The sequence below is a fragment of the Mus caroli genome, chromosome 2 (genome assembly GCF_900094665.2).
Source record: "Mus caroli chromosome 2, CAROLI_EIJ_v1.1, whole genome shotgun sequence".
Lineage (NCBI taxonomy): Eukaryota > Metazoa > Chordata > Mammalia > Rodentia > Muridae > Mus > Mus caroli.
In genome coordinates, this window is record NC_034571.1 from 164,846,155 (window position 1) to 164,866,472 (window position 20,318).

The window sequence follows — 20,318 nt, forward strand, 5'->3', positions numbered from 1 at the left end:
CGCCACGCATAAGTGGGGTGTCAGCTTGGGCATATCAGCTCCCAGCTTCATTGGTGACCTCAGATGGCCCCGGGAACAGAAGAACCACCTGGCTAGGCTCTTTCCAATCCCTCTGCAGCAGTGTGGCTGTCACTTTAAGCTATGCACCGTGGATGGTCAGCTCCAGAGACAGATAACCCAGACAATACTCAGGACGCACAGTATTGAAAACTGTCTCCCAAGAGGACTGCTCAAAACACTACGGTATGTCCAGGGCAAGAGAGCGCTCTATGCCCACTTCAAAGAATCACATAAGCCTACTTGGTGGCAAAGGGACATAGGCACTGAGCCAAAGGTGTGTACAACAGTGACGTCTGGGGACACAATCTAGATCAGGGAGGGAGGGAGGGAGGAAGGGAGGGAGAGAGGGGAAGAGAAAGAAAGAAGGAAGGGAGGGAGGGAGGGAGGGAGGAAGGGGAAGGGAAGGAAGGGAGGAAGGAAGAAAAGAAGACAGACAGACAGAAATACTCTAGTGCTTCAAGTATGCACTAGAGAAATTAAAGCGTAAGGTGCCTTCCCCGTCTTCACATGATTCATTGGTTCTTATGAAGTCAACAGTGGGGCTGGAGAGACGGACGGCTCAGCCCTTAAAGGCTGGGCTCACAACCAAAACCATCAGCAATCCCTTCTTATTCAAGCTGGTCAAGAAAGTGCAGGACAAGCCAAGCGTGGTGGCACATGCCTTTAATCCTAGCACACGGGAGGCAGAGGCAGGCAGATTTCTGAGTTCGAGCCCAGCCTGGTCTACAGAGTGAGTTCCAGGACAGCCAGGGCTACACAGAGAAACCCTGTCTCTAAAAAAAAAAAAAATTAATTAATTAATTAATTAATTTTTTAAAAAAGAAAGAAAGTGCCAGTCAGGAAGACAGGTTTCAAGCCTACATGGCAAAGTGAGCATGTCGGTGCCTCAGAGGACAAGTGTAGCCGATTTTGATAGGCTGCTCTCTAAAGACAGCCACACAGCCAGTGGGCACAGGGAAGACCTTCAGCTGCATTCGCTGTCAGGGAAAAGTGGAAGAAAAGGGGACTGAAACTCAGGTGCTGCTGACAAACCTGCTGGCCAGAGTTCAAAGCCCGGACCCACAGGGAAGAGAGAGGAGTCGCCGGCCTCAGCCCTCGGCAAACTGACAGACAAATTGGAAAGAGACAAAGGACAGGGAGGTGTCCGTCAGCAAAGTGCTTGTATGGCTCCCTTCTCTTCGCCATACTGTAACTTTTTTTTTTTCTGGCTTGAGTTTGAACAGATCTACTGCACACTGTCACACCTACTGTGCGTGTTATTTGCAGCAGCCCTGCTGTGTCCCGAAGACAATGTTCCTTTGTAGTCAACCACCACCTCTGGCTCTTACACGCCTTCTGCAATGATCCCAGCGTTTAGGGAGCGTGTGTGTGTGTGTGTGTGTGTGTGTGTGTGTCTTACACTCCTTCTGCAATGATCCCAGTGTCTAGGGAGCGTGTGTGTGTGTGTGTGTGTGTGTGTGCACGTGATAGAACCACCCCATTTAAGGCTGAGCACTCTATAGTCTCTTATTCTCTGCACCCTGAGCAGTTGTGGGTCTCTGTGTTAATCTCCATCTACTGCAACAAGAAGCCTCTCTGGCGAGGGCTGAGAGATGCTCTAGCTTTTGAAATGTATAAAACTCACGGGTGGGGGTGTACGATGGTCAGCGCAGCGCCCCTGCAGGAATAACTTCCTGAAGGCTGCAGCCTGCTTGTGTACTCTTTGGACTCTAGAAGGTGAAAACCTTAACTCGTCTGAGGTTGTCCTCTGGCCTGCATGGTAGCATGTGCTTGTGTACATGCAGGCATGCAAACACACACACACACACACACACACACACACACACACACACACACACACACAGCATCAAGACACAGAAGGTCACCTTCTCCCCTCCAGAAACCCAGGCTTCCTTAGAGCCCTGCTCTGTACGGTGTGAACCTGGGCTGACCCTGATGCACGCACTGGGATGTAAATAATTAACCACCTGGCTGTGGACTGCAAGCTGCTGGGTCCTGGCACCTCCTCCCAAGGAAACCTGTGAACTGCAGAAACCTAACCCTGGAGGGGAAGTGGGTGGAGCTGCCCTCCACACACACATCAGGACTCTCAACACACCCTCCCCTGGAAAGTTCTACCACCATGGAAAGTGGGTATTTTAAATCTCCAGTGTAGGAGGGTAGAGAGTCCTGTCTGGGACTTCTGACTACCCTGAGGCTATTTCTAGTCTGCAAACCCCTGGAGCCTCCAGCCATTCCCTTGGGGATGCCCACATGTCCTCATATCAAGACTACCGAGAACAGTCTTTTTCTTGAAAGAAAAAAAAAATGATCCAAGGTCCCCTCTGGAAAGTCTGAGAGCAATCAACCGCAGTGAAGGCCTGTTTCAGAACCCAGTCCCCTCCTTGGGGAACATACCTTATTTGATTCCTGCCAGAGGGTCCAGCACCCAGGGTCGTGAGGGCCCAGGAGGACCTTGAAGTCCCTGCAAGACATCTGAGTTGCAGCTGAGAATGGGGAGTTTCTGCATCAATGTTGTTGATGGTGGCTGGAAGGGAGGGAGAATCTGGGTGGTTGCCACACTCTTAAAAGAGATACCACTAAAAGTGTTCTCAAAGTCACACATGGGGGTGTAGGCCTACAGTCCCAACTACTAGGACAATTTCGAGTTCAAGGCCGCCTGTGCAATCTGGATAGAGTCTGCCTCAAAATGAAAATGAGGGGTGGGGGAAGACTGGGTTGTGTGCTGTGGGGAGGGGTGGTGGGGAGGGAGCGGAGCTCAGTAGTAGAATACATAACAGACTCCAGGCTCTTGAGTGCAAGATTCAGAATTGAGGGGGGGCTCCCCAATATCATAGCCTGAGACTCAGCTGGAGCTACTCCAGGGACCCTCAGGCACAGTGTACCACCTGCAGGGACCCTCAGCAAAGCTCACCACCTGCAGAGTCTCACAGGCATAGCCCACCACCTGCAGGGACCCTCAGGCATAGCTTGCCACTTACAGGGTGCAAAGTCACCACAGAGTCATCCTTCGTAAACGGAAGACAGTGGAGAGTCAGACTTCAACATGATGTGATATTGGCAGAGCACCCTCAGCCAAGAAAAGAGGCCACTTCTAGAAGCCAGGAAAGGCTAGGAACTGAGCACACACACACACACACACACACACACACACACCACCACCACCACCACCACCACCACCACCACCACCACAGTCCAATTCAGACAACTAATGTCTTCCTCTGTAATATCTATGCCATTTTAGTTTTTGCAATAGGGTCTCTCTGTGAACTTGGAGCCTCATGTTCAGGGTTAACCAGACCAGCTAGCCAGCAAGAGCCCCAGGATTCACCTGTCTCTGCCTTCCATGGCGGGATTATAGATTCACATCACTGTGCCCTGCCTTTAAAACAGAACACAACCAACAAACAACAAAGAAGCAGAGTCTCTCTGTGTAGCCCAGGCTGGCCTCAAATTCAGAGATCTGCCTGCCTCTACCCACTGATGCTGCCATTAAAGGTGTGTCTACTTGCCCAGTATGTCCTAGCTCTCCTATGGAGTGTGATGAGCGTCTAGATCCAGGTCATTATGCTTACGCATCAAGGACTTTATATGCTGAGCCATCTCCTCAGCCCTAGAGTTTGTATTTTAAGCCATTGAATACTCGGTCCCTTGTTACAGCAACCTGCTTAGCATAGCATCAGGGAGCACCTTCCCTGCCATGCCTGTGCCGGAGCTGGGGACAAAGACAGCCAGAATGGGGTCTGAGGACCAGAGACCAGCACAGTGAGACACAAACTGGGGGACCAAGACGCTAACAAAGCGTCTCGAAGAAAAGATCTATGAAAGAGCAAAGGGAAAGAACGAGACCTGGGGGTGGGGGGAAGGAGACTCAAGCGGACACCCCAGCAGGAGGAGACTGAACGGAACCAGTATAGACCAGTATAGACAAGAGGGCTTGCACAAGTGTTTCTGATGGAGGGGCCAGAGAGGGCCACTATGAGACCAGTGAGGAGACAGTGCAGATGGCTGTGTGTGCACAGCCTGCAAGCCTCTGGCCACTGTAAGTCAGGTGCTAAGCGCTGGAGAATAAAGAGCACGTCGGGGGTGCAGAATCTTTGCCGATTATCCCCCTCACCCTCCACACCTTCCACACCTTTATTCTGTTGGACATGATGGGGAGGGGGGAGGGAGAGAGAAGGAGGCAGAGGGACAGGGAACAGAACGAACAAGTATTCCCAGGCTAGCATGATGTCATGTGGGTAGAGCCCTCGTGAGTCAGGAGAGAATTGGATGGTATACCTGGAGCTGGCCCAGCACGTACACTCCAGGCTCAGGGAGACCCAGGAGGCAGATCAAAGTCCTGAGGCCAAGTTGGCCCTGCAGGGTTGGGTCACCAGGCGCCTGGAGCTGCCCACCTCAGTGTTAGGAAATGCCCTGCTTTTCCAACGAGGGCCTAAATGGTCCTGGCGTCCCGGAGACTGGCCGATGAAGTCAGAGAGGCCGATGCTTTTTATAAACCACTTTCTGGAGGCCTTACATATCCAGGAAGACCAAAATTAAGTCGTTTGGGAGAAAGGTGGAAAAACAGATGAAAAGCCACAACACCTCCTACCACAGACTGAGCTGGGGCCACCCACGGCCTTCCCACCCACCCCAGGACTGGCAGGCTGCCCACCGAGGAAGCCCACCAGACATTCGAGGAGGGCGCGGGACATCCTGCACAGAGACCAGAAGAAGGGCCGTGCTGCTACATGCAGGAAACAAGCGGCCATTCATGCCCAAGGGCTTCAAGAGCCTGTCTGCAAGAAGATGGGTTTGGAATGTATCAGGGTCGCCAAAGGGTGCCTCGTTAGCAGAGGGCCAAAAGCTAACAGGGCTTGCAGTGAAACAAGCATGGTGACCTTCAAAGATGTCATACTACACATGCGTGCATTAAAGGCTCTGAGGGGTCTCAAGGTGGCTCAATGGCTCAAGGGGCTTGCCACCAAGCATGGCATGGACCCCCAGGACCCACACAGTAGGAATAAACCAAGTTCTTCAGATTATCTTCTGGTCACACACATACAAACACACCCAACAAATACATAAATACACAAAATGAATATGGATGTAAACAAATGAAAGAAAAAAGAGAAAATTTGTCTCTGGATTTCACAAATATCCCCTGACATGGACTGGATTCCTAATTCCCTGGGACCTCTGCCCACTGGTCATACTCTGATCTCGTTGGAAGCTCACTCCCAACTCCCAGGATGATCACAATGAGACTCTGGGTACCTCCTCCCACCTCCTGCAGGGACCCTGGCGAGTGCTGTAGACTTAGAAACTGGGGGCAGGGGGGCTGCCCTCCTACTCTCCTTGGTGAGATCCACTTGGACACAGAGCAAGGACTGAGCCACACTGTTCATCCGATGACACATCAAACATGGTCACAGTGAGACATCGAGACCTTGGGAAGCCCCCCCCCGAAACTGTGGGGAGCCCTGTGGAGCCTCTGAATCAGCTCTGTCCTCTTGATGGACCCCTGACTGCTGCTGGTGGTACAAAGGCAGATCTTTCCAGACTGGCACTGGTCGCCCGCATTTCCTGCTCCAGCCTGAATGAGACAGGGCAAGGAAACCTCACTCTCCTCACAAACACTCATGGCATCAACACGCCAACACGGACAGCTTTCCCACCGCGTCACCTTTCCAACCTGAAGGGAAAAGAGACCCACAGACTGTTTTAAGATTCCAAAACCCAGAGACCAAAAGAGGAAGGGAGCCTGGTATAGCAAGAAAATGAACTTGACATTGGCAGCGCATGGAGCTGCAGACAGAAGCAAGGGATGCCATGCCTGCGGAAGGCAGGCGGTGCCCCGCCCTGAGGCCCTCTGTAGTGTACAGACAGTCCATTTACCTTCAGGCTTATCTCACCCTCACAGACAGAAGCTCTCAGTGTTCAGAGTGAGAGCTGAGGCTGTTGAGAGAACAAACCTTACTTTTGCAAATCAACACTCCTCGTGGTCCATACAGCCCAAACGGGGGGGGGGGCACAGACCGATAAACAACTGATTTATGCAAGTGAGATATGACTGGCCATCAAGTAATCAGATTAAGTCAGGAACAGGTGGACATGTAGGGGAATCAGAACCACCTCAGAGAGCTAAAGAGATGAACTGGTTGGTAAAGTTGCCTTGCGGAAACACCAGGATCTGCGCTGACTCCCCGGCACCTGTGTACAAGCTGAGGTATGTCCTTGTAATACCAGCACTGAGGAGATAAAAGACAGTCAGGTCCCCGAGGCTCGCTGGTTGCCCAGGCCAGCCTACATAGAGAACCACAAGCAAATGAAAAAACTTCATGTCAACATACAAAAAACAAGGAGCTGGGGAGACGGGTCAGCAGTTAAGAGCACTGACTGCTCTTCCAGAGGTCCCGAGTTCAATTCCCAGTGACCCCCATGGTGGCTCACAACCATCTGTGACAGGATCCGAGGCCCTCTTCTGGTGTGTCTGAAGACAACAACGGTGTACTCACATACATAAAATAAAGAAATCTTTAAAACACACACACACACAAAAAAAAAAAAAAAAAAACAAAAAAACAAAGCGGATGGTATCTGTGGTTGTGGCTCCAACATGCAAGTACACACATGTACACCTACACACAAACATGCATGCACATGGGCATACATAAAGCCATAACAGAGTTAAAAGGCCCGTTAGTATGTCAGGGATATAAGGCCAGCAAGCGATACACCTGCCTCACCTGAACCATGCAAAGTGGGGGGCACCTGGGCCAGCTCAGCAGGTCACTGCATTTGTCCCCAGGCCTAATTACCAGGTATAAAGACCACAGTATCCTCAGTGGCTTAAGGTACTTGCCACCAAGCATAATGACCTAAGTCTGATTCCAGGGGCCCACACGGTAGGAGAGAACCATGCCCAGAGGCCACAAGGAACGCTGTTTACTAGCCTGTGGCATTTCAGAAATGTGGTGACCAGGGCAAGTCTGGCAAGATCCGCCTCTAGGCCACCAGCCGCAGACAGAGGTCCATCAAGAGGACACAGCGGAGCTGACTCAGAAGTTCCACAGGGCTCCCCACAGTTTCGGGGGGGTTCCCAAGGTGTCACTGTCTTACTGGGATGATGTTTGATGTGTCACCAGATGAACAGTGTGGCTTAGTCCTTGCACTGTGTTTAATCTCACCAAGGGGCAGGGGGTTGGGGGGGAGCAGACAGACACACCCCCACTCCAGTCCCCAAGTCGACAGCACCAGCCAGTGGCTTAAGTATGCTCCCACCGAGGAAACGGATGCAGCTTGTGAATGTTATCAATAAACTCTGACACTAGACAACATAAAGCTGCAGTGCTGTGGTACGGACAGTGTGCTTGTGACCAAGCTTAAGATTCTCCACCGCTAAGGCTAATGGAGACCTCAGAAAGCAGGACAGGGAGCTAAAAAAAAAGGAGCAGCTAAGAAAAGATCCCTGCTAGGTGTTGAGAGCCAGGCCAGGCGCTGAGCAACCCTGTGAATGAGGCTCTTGGATCAGAACGGAGGGTCTGGATTCATCTCTAATCTGGGTGGGATTCTGGGAGCAGGTAGATTCAGGCACTGTAGACAGTGGGAGCCTGGTGGCAAGGCAAGGCAGGACTGGGAGGCATGAACAAGCTGAAGGGGAGGTCGGAGTTAAGGCTCAGCTCTGGTTCCTCCACGGGGGCTTGTCCCAAAGGCTGGCACACCTGGCCACCAAGGCCCCTGGGCTCTCACTCTTGGCTCTTTGTGAACTGGAATCCCTGCCCCACCAGGGCCACTCTGTCCCTCCAGACAAGTCCACTGGCTATTCTGTTTCCACACCTTGGTGCTACAAGGTGTGCCAGAGTCTGGAGAGGCCACTGGGTCATCAGCGACCCCAGAAAAGGCTCAAAAGCCCACAGCACCAAAGCTAGGAGCCCTGCCTGAAATGATGTCCCATGGAGGTGTAAATACTGCAAGAAGGGAATGCAACTTTGTCTATGAACTGCCACCCGAGGCAGGGGAGTGACCGCAGCTATCCCCTGGGGACCCTGCCCGGCCCCATCCTCCCCTCCCGGCCCCACCCCCTATGTTCTTATAGGCCAGTCCTAGAAATCTTCTACAAACCCTCATTTCAGGGCTGGGAAGATGGCTTTTAGGAGAGAGCTAGGGACCCAGCTCAGGTCCTTAAGCTTTCAGGGCAAGCCAGGCAAGGAAGTGCACCTAAAATTCCAGTGCTAAGGATGTGGAGACTCAAGGGTCCTGGGTCTTAGCCAGGCAGATGAGCCAAACTGCAGATTTAGTGAGAGACTCTATCTCAGAAATGAAAGTGGGGGGTAACTGAGATACTGATTTATGTTCTCTGGTTTATGTTTATGCACGCACACGCGCGTGCGCGCGAGCACACACACACACACACTCACACACAGACAGGCCACATGCGTGCACACACACAGAGACCCACACGTGCATGCACACACATACACATACACACACGATCTCACATACACAGGTATATACAGCACACACACACTCTCGTGAGCTCCAGCGCATGCACAAAAATGCATGCATGCACACTTCACAGTTGTCCTGGAGAAACCTCCACCTGAGGCCAGAGCCCCGCAGGCTTCCCTCACTAGCAGCTTCGCTTGGTCAGCAGTGGCTGCGTCTCTCTCTTCACACAGCTGCACGGCGGACCGCGGGAAGCAGTGCTGTGATCCGTTAGTCAGCCCAAGAGAAAGAAGGGGGCACCCATGGGGGTGGGAGTAGGAAGAGGAGGAAAGAAACCAGAGCTTGAAGAAGCCTTGCATGCTCGCTGCTTCTGACCCGGGTTTAAGACAGCGGAGGCCTTTGTGGAAATGGTGGGTCGCTTGGAAACAACACCTGTTTCCCCAGTCCTCACAGCATTAGCGTCCGAGAAGGCATTTGTTATCCCGCCTACAGCTGACCGCTTATAAGCAAAGTGAAAAATATCGATTCCTGTTGTTTCCTGCCAAGAAGGCTAAAGCACTTACAGGCCCTGATATGAAACACATATGTTAATACATTTGGAAAAATAGGTTGCTATAGGCAAGCAGAGGTCACAATCCAAGAACGGAGTGCTTTCGGAATTAAGGTGTCTGATCAACTTATCCAGACAGACCGGATCCTACAGCCCACTGTCCCCAGATGCAGTCTAACATCAAGAACCCAGGGCCCCAGCACCTGCTGCCATCCCCCCTGTCAATAAGAGCCCACCGACCCTGGACACCGGGGCAGCCCCCAGCTCTGCGTAATATAATTACAATCATCACAGCAAAGCTCTCGGAGAATCGAGCGCGGGATAATGGTAGGCAATTTTCGCTTTTTAGAAATTGAGCGCAGATGCTGAGGTAAGATTGAAAACAAGGCAGTTGGCAGGCATGGGAGGTAGACCAACCATCCACAAGCAGATGCCCTGGCACTAGTGCATGTAGTAGGTACCTGTGGGCATGTCCCATGGCCCTCAACACCCCCACGCAAGAGGCCCTTGCCCTACAGCAAGAGGCCTGACTATTCCCACAGTAGGCATTCTCTGAGTGCCTACTGTGTGCCTTAGATTTCACTCCTGCAGAAAGCCTCTGCAGCTGCCATTCAGAATTCACTCAGAGTTCTACAAGGCTCTGCCAGGCCAGCTGCCAGTTGGCTCTGCCAACTTCACACACTCAATGGCACACACTCATGCATCCAGAGGTGGCTGAAGGTGGCAGACTGGGTCGTTTGTCCTGTCTTTCTTACCTCAGTTTCCCTGGTAGAAATCTGGCTGACCTATCACCCAGTTCACAGAATTGTGTGAGGATGGACACAGTACCCTCATTAGCTTTCATCTTGGGTCCCTCGACTCGATTCTCTACAAAGTAAGGGGAAGAGGCAGCTTCTACAAGGTTTTGTAGCCACATAGCCAGAACCTGAGATCACTGCTGCTCAGGGGGACATCTGCCACGCTAGCACAGAGGCAGATCTCTGCGAGAGGAGGCAGAGAACTGTATCTCAAACTTGCAACAAAGAACAGCCCTCCCAGTACACAGGTCTACAACAACGCTGGGCCTGACTGGGCACCCCTGCCCAGACTGACTCTGTGGAATTCCGTGCTGGATGGGGCCTGAGAAAATGAGAGCCCCCTGCCAAGCACCCTGCTGAACCCTGACAGGACTCTATCACAAGCTCCCTTATCACAGATCTGCCCTGTTACCACTGACACCCAACTGCCGCCACCCAGCGCCCATGAAGCTGGGCTGTGGGTGACTGATGGAAGAAGGAGAGGCACAGAGATCAAAACAGCCGCCAGAGCCCACCAGCTGGCCTCAGACCACAGGAAAGGAAGCCAGAGGGCACTTGGCTCCAGGACACAGAACAGGATGGGCCGGCTGCCTTTCCAGAACTAACAAGATTGGACACAGTGGCTTGCCATCCTCCCTGCTGGGTGGCACTGAATGTAAGCTTTCTCCAGAGTGATCCTTGTAAATTAGTGAGGGGCCCTGAGAGGAAGCAAGCAGCAGCAGGGACTGTACTTCCCTGCCCATGGCTTAGAACTGGGGTCTCAAGTGTGACCCAGAGAAAGGAGCCTCAAGGAGAGGTGCCCAGGTGGCCCTAACCTGGGCTTTCATGGCCTCTCTCCTATGATCTTCCAGGACAGCACTGGTACTGCAGCTACACAGCGCTCACTGTTAAGGCAACGCAAATCCCAAGCTCATGCCCCTGTGCTGAGATGTGGTGGCAAGAGATAGAAGCCAGGAGACACAGAATGCCGACACACAGGCCTTTAGGAGCAGGAGGAAGGCTGGAAGCTCCTGGAAGGATCCTTACTCTCAACTAGTTTCCCCCTGCCCCCATGCCAGTGAGATGGACAGGCAAGGCCTGAACAGAAGTAGGTTTCTGTCCTGTGAGGAGAAGAACAGTCTGCAAGGGGGCAGACAGACAAGCCATTGATAACCAGGGCTGAAGCAAGAATGGCCCACATTTTACTTATCTGACATGAGAGTCAGCCAACATGGCAGCTGCTTGCTCCAAGCTTGGCACCTGGAGCACATGGGCGGCCTCAAGAAATGTCAGCACTCAGCTCAGCCCACCCGCACTGGCGGCTTTATCGGATCTTTGATCAGCCTAACTGATGGTAATGCATAGACAGAGTAGAGAATGTCACTGATGTCTCTGTGGCTCAGAATGAAAGTGGTGCAGGATGGGTGCAGAACCTCACAGACCTGGGTTCAAGCCCTCCCTCTGCCACTTCCCGACCATGGGACCTCAGCTGAGTCACCCCGTCTGTGGAAGGGGGATAACACTGAAGAGGCCCGTTGTGGAGGCGGAATACCCACCAAGTTATTACAAACAGATAATCCCAAAATTGGAGGTGTCCCAGCCCTGGTGCTAGTGATGTCTCTGTGCTGTGCCTGAACGTGGTTTTATGGAAGCCTTCTCATAGTATGGTCACCAAATCCTGAGCCTGCACCCAACGTGATGTCCACCTGAAAGTCCCCACAGAGGACAGGGTGAAGTGAGGTGGCATCCGAGGGGCCACCTTGAGACCACTGTGGGATATGGAGACCAGATACCCTTTCTCGTGCCCTCGGCCCCAGCAAAGCTCTGCAGCAAAGCCCTGCGGTCCTCCATGCATGTCCTGCGGTGCAGAGTCGTGGCCTATCCCATCCTCTACCTGCTCACCCTGGGATAGAGGGGAAAAGGCAGACAGATACCTCAGAGGATGGATGCAGCAGGCTGCATGGAAGAGCTGTGAGCAGCTGCATAGCTGTTCTTGCAGCAGGAGCACTCTGGGTAGGATACTGCCTCTAAGTAAGGAGTAAAAGCCAGATGTCCTGGAGGGGACACCCACTACCTACAGGCACTCAGGAACAGGAAGGACTGGACTGGATTGAGGAGGGAGCCGGTAAGTCATCCCCGTTGGCCTCCTCTGCTTGCGAATATCTCTCTGGAAGGACAGATAGAAACAGCCCTCTCTCCCTCACAGTGACTCAGGCTGAGGTTGATTCAAATCCTGGCATTAGAAAGGCTGAGGTCACCCTCCTGGCAGTCAAAGACCCTGGGATGGAGCAGGGGACATTTTTCAACCAGCTGCAGACAACATCTCGACCTTGCGGGTGACAGGGCCTGGCCTCCTGGGGCTCAGGGTGCAAACACACACACACACACACACCGCCCCCCATGCAGGAGGGGCATGCCTGGAGGCTCCCAGGAAGAGCACAGGTTGGGATGGAGTGCCTACTGTAACCCACCAGCTTGCAGAAACAAGCCCAGAGCATGGAAGTTGGTTGGTCCAGCCTCGGGCTCGGAGTCCAGGAAGTAAGGCTAAGCTCCTGCTCCTCCCATATCAACCCCAGCAAAGCCTGCAGAATGAAGCCACCATCTCCAGGCCCACCTCTGAGCGCTGGCTCCCCCACAGATGGCCAAGGGCGACTCGGTCATACCTCTCCCGCCTTTCCAGCTATCTGGGGCTTGGCTTGAGGCAGGGACAGACGGTGGAAGGCCTCCAACTCCAAGAGATCAAGAGGACTTGGTGGAAAGTGACTCCCACAGGGGAGAGATGCTGAGGCCAGCCCACAGCTGGCTAATCCCAGCACCCCTGGAGGGTCCCTGGAGCCTGCCAGGAAGCCAGATGTCCAGGCCCTGAGCAGCTGGGTGGCTTGGGGCAGCAGAGCTACATTCTCTAAGCACAGATCCCAGGGAGGTGGCAGAACTGGGGGGCTGGGGGAGGGGCAGGCACTGGGCTCCTTAAAGGACCGGGCAAGCAGGAGGCTTGTAATGGAACACACACAGTTGGGGACACGCAAAGGAGCCATGCATCTATATCTGGCTCAGGCCTGTGTCCTCTATGCTTAAAGTATACAAGTATTCAGAAGCCCAGAGAGGAGGGCAGCTCTGTGGAAGTCTGACACTAAAAACTCTCTCCCTCCTACAGTGAGAGAGACCATTATTGAGCACGGTTAGTGAGCATTTACTGTGGAAAATATTCTCTAAAAACCTTCTCCATAACCCTGGGAGGGAGACGCTGTGATCATTCCTTCTCAGAGGAGAAACTGAGTCTCCAAGGCTGTGGCCACTCTAGTAGGATCGGAACCCATGTTCTTGAAGCCGGGTTGGCCCGCGCGCATGCCTCCAGAGAAGTACCAGGTTCAAAAGCAACTAAGAAAACAAACTTAATTAAGGAAGCAAGCTCAAGCTAAAGCCCAAAGCTCTTCAACTCCTGAGAAAGGTCTCAGGGCTCCTGCCTGTGGGGCTCAGGAAGAACACCTACTAGAGGCACTATTCCCGCCTTCCTGCTGTCAATCAACTCTTCTCCCTCAAGGCCACTTCCAGCTGCTCTATGTTCCCTCCTCGGCTCAACCTTGAGCCCCACCCCCAGAGGCAGGCCCTCAGCAATAAATAAGCCACCCATGATACCAGCACACCAGGGAGCTTCTATACCACACGTCCCTCTGTCAACTACAATCCATACCTCCTCATTGCCCAGAAATGGCATGAACCCATCACATGATCTCAGGAGCGGAGAGAAGACACACAAAGCCTTATCTTTTCCACAAGGCCTGAGTGTAGAGAATCCATCCCGTTCCAGAAGCAACAGGTCTCTTCATGCTGCCTTATGTGATCATAGGACCCTTGCTCTGTCCTCTATTGACAGACCTTCTGTCACTCAAACACCCTAAGGACATTGGTGGCCACAATACAGATATTTGTCATGACACCACCTTCAGCCACAGATCCCAGCCATTCGCTTCTCTCTTCACTTGTTCCTGAATTCACATCTTCCTGTTACATCGAGTAGAATTGTACCAAAAAGGAGATTCCAGTCCTAACCCTCAGACCTGTCAACGGAACTATCCTCACTAAGAACTAATGTCTCGGGGCTGGTGAGATGGCTCAGTGGTTAAGAGCACTGACTGCTCTTCCAGAGGTCCTGGGTTCAATCCCCAGCAACCACATGGTGGCTCACAACCATCTGTAATGGGATCTGATGTCCTCTTCTGGTGTGTTTGAAGACAGCTACAGTGTACTCACATACATAAAATAAATAAATAAATCTTTAAAAGAAGAAGAAAAAGAAGAGGAAGAGGAAGAGGAAGAGGAAGAGGAAGAAGAAGAAGAAGAAGAAGAAGAAGAAGAACTATTACTAACGTTTCCGCAGACAGACAAGTTAAAATCCACTCACTCAATCCACTCACAGCGGATTGGGGTGAACCCCTCATGCCACAGGGGAGCCCAGGTGGAAACAGTCAGGGTCATGCTCAGAAGAGACTGAGCCTGAAAGCACCCACAGCTGAAAGCCACATCAGGAACCTTCAAGAAGAGAACAGGCGCGCGCGCACACACGCACACACACACACACACACACACACACACAGGTTTCAGAGAGGACAGGCACCACTAACTAATTCTGAAGTTACAGCCTCCAGGGCAGCTCTGGCCTGCCATTTGTGGGACTTCATCATGGCTGCATGATGGGAAACTCAGGCACTCCACAATCAAAACTTCCCATGGCGTTCACGCTCTGGAAGCCCCTCCCCCACTTAGTTCCACTGCCTGACCCCTGAGAACAGCACCTGGCAGGTGCGCACACAAGAAGCTGATAAATGAATCATGGAGTCCATTGTTTCATCCATGTCACGGCCTAGACTTCCTTCCATGAGTGCCACCTAACCCACCTTGTGGGCCCCTGGCCTTCAGCACCTTTCACTGCGGGGTATGGCGGGTACTCCCAGGCACGGGACAGACACCCGCTGCACAGGAAGAACAGCACGCAAGGCTGTGGCATCAGGAAGTGAGATCTGCACAGTAAGAGAAGCTTAACATGAGAGGTGACCTCCAGACCCAGCGACTCTCAGCCACCAGCAGGGCACATGCTCCTGCGGGAGAGATGGGAGGAGAGTGTGCACATGACAGTAACCTCAGGGTAGGCTGCGCAGGACTCGCTGGATGCCACTGGATGCCAGGGAGGCATTCTGAAGGGCAGGTTTGGAGGCCAACCAAGAGCCCCAGGCACAAGTGGATACCCCACATGTTGACAAACAACCTCTGGGTACATGCCTTGCCTAAAGCCAACCAAGATATCTTAACCAAGATAAAACTCCACGGTCTGGCTAAGCGTCTTGATGGCCTGGGGGTGGAGCACTGACTTGCCCAGCTCACATGAGGACCAGATTCGATTCCAGGCATCGCAGACGAACAAGAATCCCGGGGTAAAAATGTTCCCAAGTGCACAGCAGGTGCCGGAACTCCAGAAGATAGCCCATGCCCTTTTCACGAGGCTGGGACTGAGGACCAAGCTAAGATCCAGGGGGCGTCTGAGTGCCTGGGAGCTTCAGAGTTGACCCACGTGGCTGCCTCCCTGCCCCCAGCCACCCAGCTCCTCCCTGTGCCATGCCTGCCCTAGAGTTCATTGCTGGCCTCTCTAGCAAGAAAGCCCTGCAGGGTTGAGCTTGGTGCAGGGCAGCAAGGGCTGTAAGCATAAATTAAAGCCACGCCAGGACGCCATCGTCACCCACCGGAGTGGTAGGAGGTCTTGCTGAGTGGGGACAACCTTCCTGGTGGGTGGGGGAACCCTGGTGAGCTCTGCGAAGGCCATGTGTGGGTACGTGGGTGTGCACACACCTGTGTATAACATACCACAGTTCTAGAACACCAGGCAGACATCCTCAGGAGCGAGGCCACCCAGCCCCACAGCAGCAGATTGGAGGTCACGACACACCAGTAGGCACGACACACATCACAGACCATCCCACGGGACTGTGTGGAAATGAAAGAACCAGAAAGGGAGGTGTCGAGCAGATTGCCCCCCACTTAGAAGCAGGAGGGACTGGGTGGTGGTCTCTCCTCCAGAGAAAGAGAAACGGAGCGGACATGGCCACCTAGGGAGGGGACTGAGGACTCGGCGTCGGTGCGAGGGTCCGCTTCTCTCTTCAGCGCTATTTCCTGTGTGTCTTGTCTAAAACTACTTTTTTTTTTCCTTTCTTGCTTCATTGAGGACTAACCCCAGGGTCTTGTGAATCCTAGGTAAGCCCCTCTACAACTGAGCTGTGGGCCCCCGGCCCGTTATTTTACATTTCAGTGTGACACAGGGCATCACTAAAGGATCACAATAAGTCTTTCAAAACAGACTTTGGTTCGGGACCTAGCAATTCTTGGATAGCCAAGAGTTCTTCAGGTGTTTGCTTTTTTGGTTTGGATTTTTTTTTCTTTTTCTGCCCTTGGCATTTGACTATAAATGGCTACTTTTCATTGGCTGTCTGACGTCATCTAGGGCTTGGATCAGTGAATAGAAGGACCATCAATACCAGCTCTCCAGCCTCCTCCTTCTCTGAACACACTGTACCTAGATCGTTTACATAGACTCCCAATATCCCTGCCCAAGTTTGCATGGGGTCACGGTTTGAAGGGACATTCACACATTACACACCATTAAGAGTCATCTGGACCAGGGCCTAACAGGGGAAGGCACAGGATGTCCCGCCCCCACCCTCAGCCCGTCACCCACTCCTTCCTCTGCGGCTACAGGAAGCTGAGCATGCCGCTCCCACACCGGTGCAGACCTTACCTGCCTGAGTGCTCCTGGAGCACCTGATAGACTGTGATCTGGAAGGTCTCATTGTCAAATCGCTCCCGGATGTAGTCCTTATAGATCCTGAATTCGGCTGCAGTCACCGCTTCACCCTCGGGGATCTTGGAAAGATCAAACCGGAACTCCCGATGGTGGTATCGAGGGTGGAAGAATTCTTTGTCATGTTCCACTGGAGGGGAAGAAAACACACCAGCACCAAAACAATTTAGTGTCCGATTCCTCTCTGTCCATGCCATTGACCCGAAGTGAGTGGCCACTGCCTACAGCAGCCTCCGTGACAACCTTCCATTCCATGTAGGCACACGGTGGATTTTATGGTCACAGGCTCAGACCCCAAAGCCATCCTCAACAAAAAGAGCATGGCTCTGTATCCACCCTGCTGGGGGAGACCAAGCACAGCCATAGAACAGCCACATTAGACTGGAGTCCTAGCAGCTCAGGACTGGGTTCAAACCCAGCCTCGGCCACTAAAGTAGCTGTGTCAGAAGAAAGATTCAAGACATCCCACCTGAAACTCAGTTCCACCAAATGGAAAATGAGACCAAATTTACATAAGCGACTGATAATGTTATGGCGAGGTAACTGTCACTGGTGAACACGGGCCTTGCTAGACCTGTCCTGGGACAGTGTCTGACAGTGCGGTCCTCAACCCTGGCTGCATAGAAGAATGACTGAATGTGCTTTTAAAAATTAAAGGTGTCTAGTCATGGCGGGCTGGTGATATTACCGGCTCTCAGAAGGGCTTGCCAATTCCTATGGTGTAGACGATACTATTGAGAGAGAGAGAGAGAGAGAGAGAGAGAGAGAGAGAGTGAGTTCAATGGCCAACACGGAGGCATCGACCTCACAGGTGGGAAGAGAAATACGCCATGAGCAGCCACAGCATGCAGCTCATACCCGACCCCAAACCAAAAGGGATCAAGAGCTGCTCAGAGAGAAGTCCCCAGAAACCCCCCATGTGTCTTCGATGTCAGCTCTCCTCCTGCCTACTCTTCATACCACAAGGAGCACACCCCTTCTACATCAGCACACGGGAAGGACCAGCTTACACATGACAGAGAGGAGTCTGAGATGCCACCAGGCCCTCGGGGTTCCTGACAGAACAGGGAAGGAAGAGTTCCCTTTGCAGCAGCTGCTGAGCAAGGCAGTCTCCTGCACGTCGGGAGCTAGGGAGGTGACCCCAGGATAAGGAGGCAAGGCAGGAAGCTTAGGGTAGTCCCTGTCATCTGCTACTTCCTCCCATCCTGCCTAGCTTCATTTCTGTTGCTGAGAAGACAACCTGACACAAGGCAACTTATTTGCCTTACAATTCCAGGTTACAGTCGATCATAGCAGGGAAGTCAGAGGCAAGAGCTGGGTCACAGACAAGAGCAGAGAAAATGAATGTACCCTCTCTGCCTGCTGGCTTTCTTCATTCTTCTGTAGGCAGGGCTTCCCTGCCTATGGAATGCCAACACCCACAGAGGACTCGGTCTTTCTACAACAATTAGCAATTAAGACGGTACTCCACAGACAGGCTCACAGGCCAACTCACAGGTGGTTCCAGGCAGTGTCTATTGGTAGTTAAAATTAACCAGCCCACATGCCCAAGTCACTTTAGGAGGGGAGCATGACACAGCAATGGCAAACATGCACCCGAGACCCCATGGTGTCTAAGAGCCTGCCTGGAGCGACAAAGCTGGGATTCAAACCAGGACCTGCCAAACCGGAGACCTTCGCCAACACATCCGTGCTGAGAACAGTTTGGTGAGATGCTATACCTGCTTGTTTAACAGACTTCACCTTGTATACATGTGTACATATGTGTGTTGTGCTCGTGTATACATGTGTACATATGTGTGTTGTGTTCATGTATACATGTGTACATATGTGTGTTGTGTTCATGTATACATGTGTACATATGTGTGTTGTGNCATGTGTACATATGTGTGTTGTGTTCATGTATACATGTGTACATATGTGTGTTGTGTTCATGTATACATGTGTACATATGTGTGTTGTGTTCATGCATACATGTATACATGTGTACATATGTGTGTTGTGTTCATGTATACATGTGTACATGTGTGTGTTGTGTTCATGCATACATGTGTACATATGTGTGTTGTGTTCATGTATACATGTATACATGTGTACATATTGTGTTGTGTTCATGTATACATGTGTACATATGTGTGTTGTGTTCATGTATACATGTGTACATATGTGTGTTGCGTTCGTGTATACATGTGTACTTATGTGTGTTGTGTTCATGAATCACACATGTAACTCAGGGGACTATCACACAAGCCCCTCTGGATGATCAGCAGAGTGCACCAGCCTTGCCTAGCCTAGATCCTCCAGCCGGGGGCTGGGTTTGCCTGTTTCTAGACTCTGACAGGAATGACAGTATAGTGTAGGTTCCTCTGCATCTGACTTCCTTTGTGTGCTTATGATGCTTCTCTCTTACAGTGAATGTTCATGGCTGCATAAAATGCCACAGTTCGATTACATCTGAATCCCCTGTTCTATGGGTCCTGAGAGGGGGATCCTCCAAACCAGGAATTTTTTTTTTTTTTGATCTTTCCAGACATGATTTCTCTGTATAGCCCTGGCTGTCCTGGAACTCACTTTGTAGATCTGGCTGGCCTCAGACTCAGAGATCCACCACTTCTGCCTCTTCTCTGACACCGAGAGTACGTTTTTGATGGTGGCAGTGTGTGCAGACTTGCGCTGCATAGTTTTATGTCAACTTGACAAAAGCTAAAGTCATTTGAGAGGAGGGGATCCCAATTTTTTTTTTAAAAAAGCTTCCAAAAACAAAGGAATGAATGAATGAATGAATGAATGAATAGAAGATGCTTCAGTGGGAAGATCAGGCTGTAGGCAAGCCTAGTGGGCATTAACTAGTGACTGCTGTGGGAGAGCCCAACCCATTGTGGGTGGGGCCATCCCTGGGCTAGTTGTCCTGGGTTCTGTAAGAAATCAGGCTGAGCAAGCCAGTAAGCAACACTCCTCCATGCCTCTCCATTAGCTCCTGCCTCCAGGTTCCTGCCTATCTGAGTTCCTGTCTGGACTTCCTTCCATGACGAACAGTGATGTGGAAATGTAATTCAAATAAACCCTTTCCTCCCCCAGTTATTTTGGTCATGGTGTTCCATCGCAGCAATAGAAACCCTAATACTCTTTCTGCCAAAGCGCCAGGGAGGCTTATGAAGGTAGCATATGGAACATGACCCACAGGAGGTCAGTCCTATGAAGGAAACAGGGAAGCACGAAGCTACACAGGAGCTAAGGCTCAGGAGGAAGACACACGGCCTGAAAGTACTTCTACGGGCAGCCAGTTCCTGTGCCTTCACCACCTCAGGAAGGCGCTTCTAGTGCACACACCAATATCTCTACCCAGGCAAGGTCAAAAAGACCATACTGCAACCAGCTGGGACACAAATGGCCAGCCATAGTCTTCCTGGCCTCCGGGAGGTAGCACTGAACACATGACTCCTGCCTTTGGATACCACCTTTCCTTTCTCCCTCATAGGAACTGTTAGGGGCCCTCCTGACTCCCAGTCATCTCTTCTTGGTCCTAACTGCTGAGCTGCCCTGCCCTCTTCTGCCCACCTTGCAAGAATTCCCTACACCCAAGCTTGGCTTCCTCACATTCTGCAGCCTCCCTGGAGAGCTCATCTACTCAGGACCAGATCACAGCCCACAGACA

At 52.0% G+C, this 20,318-nt stretch overlaps 1 protein-coding gene across 1 annotated transcript in view; it reads right to left on the bottom strand.

Moving 5' to 3' along the window:
• The window catches only part of Bmp7 (bone morphogenetic protein 7), a 73,367-nt gene that overhangs the window by 29,886 nt on the left and 23,163 nt on the right, over nt 1-20,318 (bottom strand). The window contains exon 2 of the mRNA XM_021149516.2: nt 16,601-16,793. Within this exon, the coding sequence (XP_021005175.1) occupies nt 16,601-16,793 (193 nt within the window). The remainder of the gene's footprint in view (nt 1-16,600; nt 16,794-20,318) is intronic.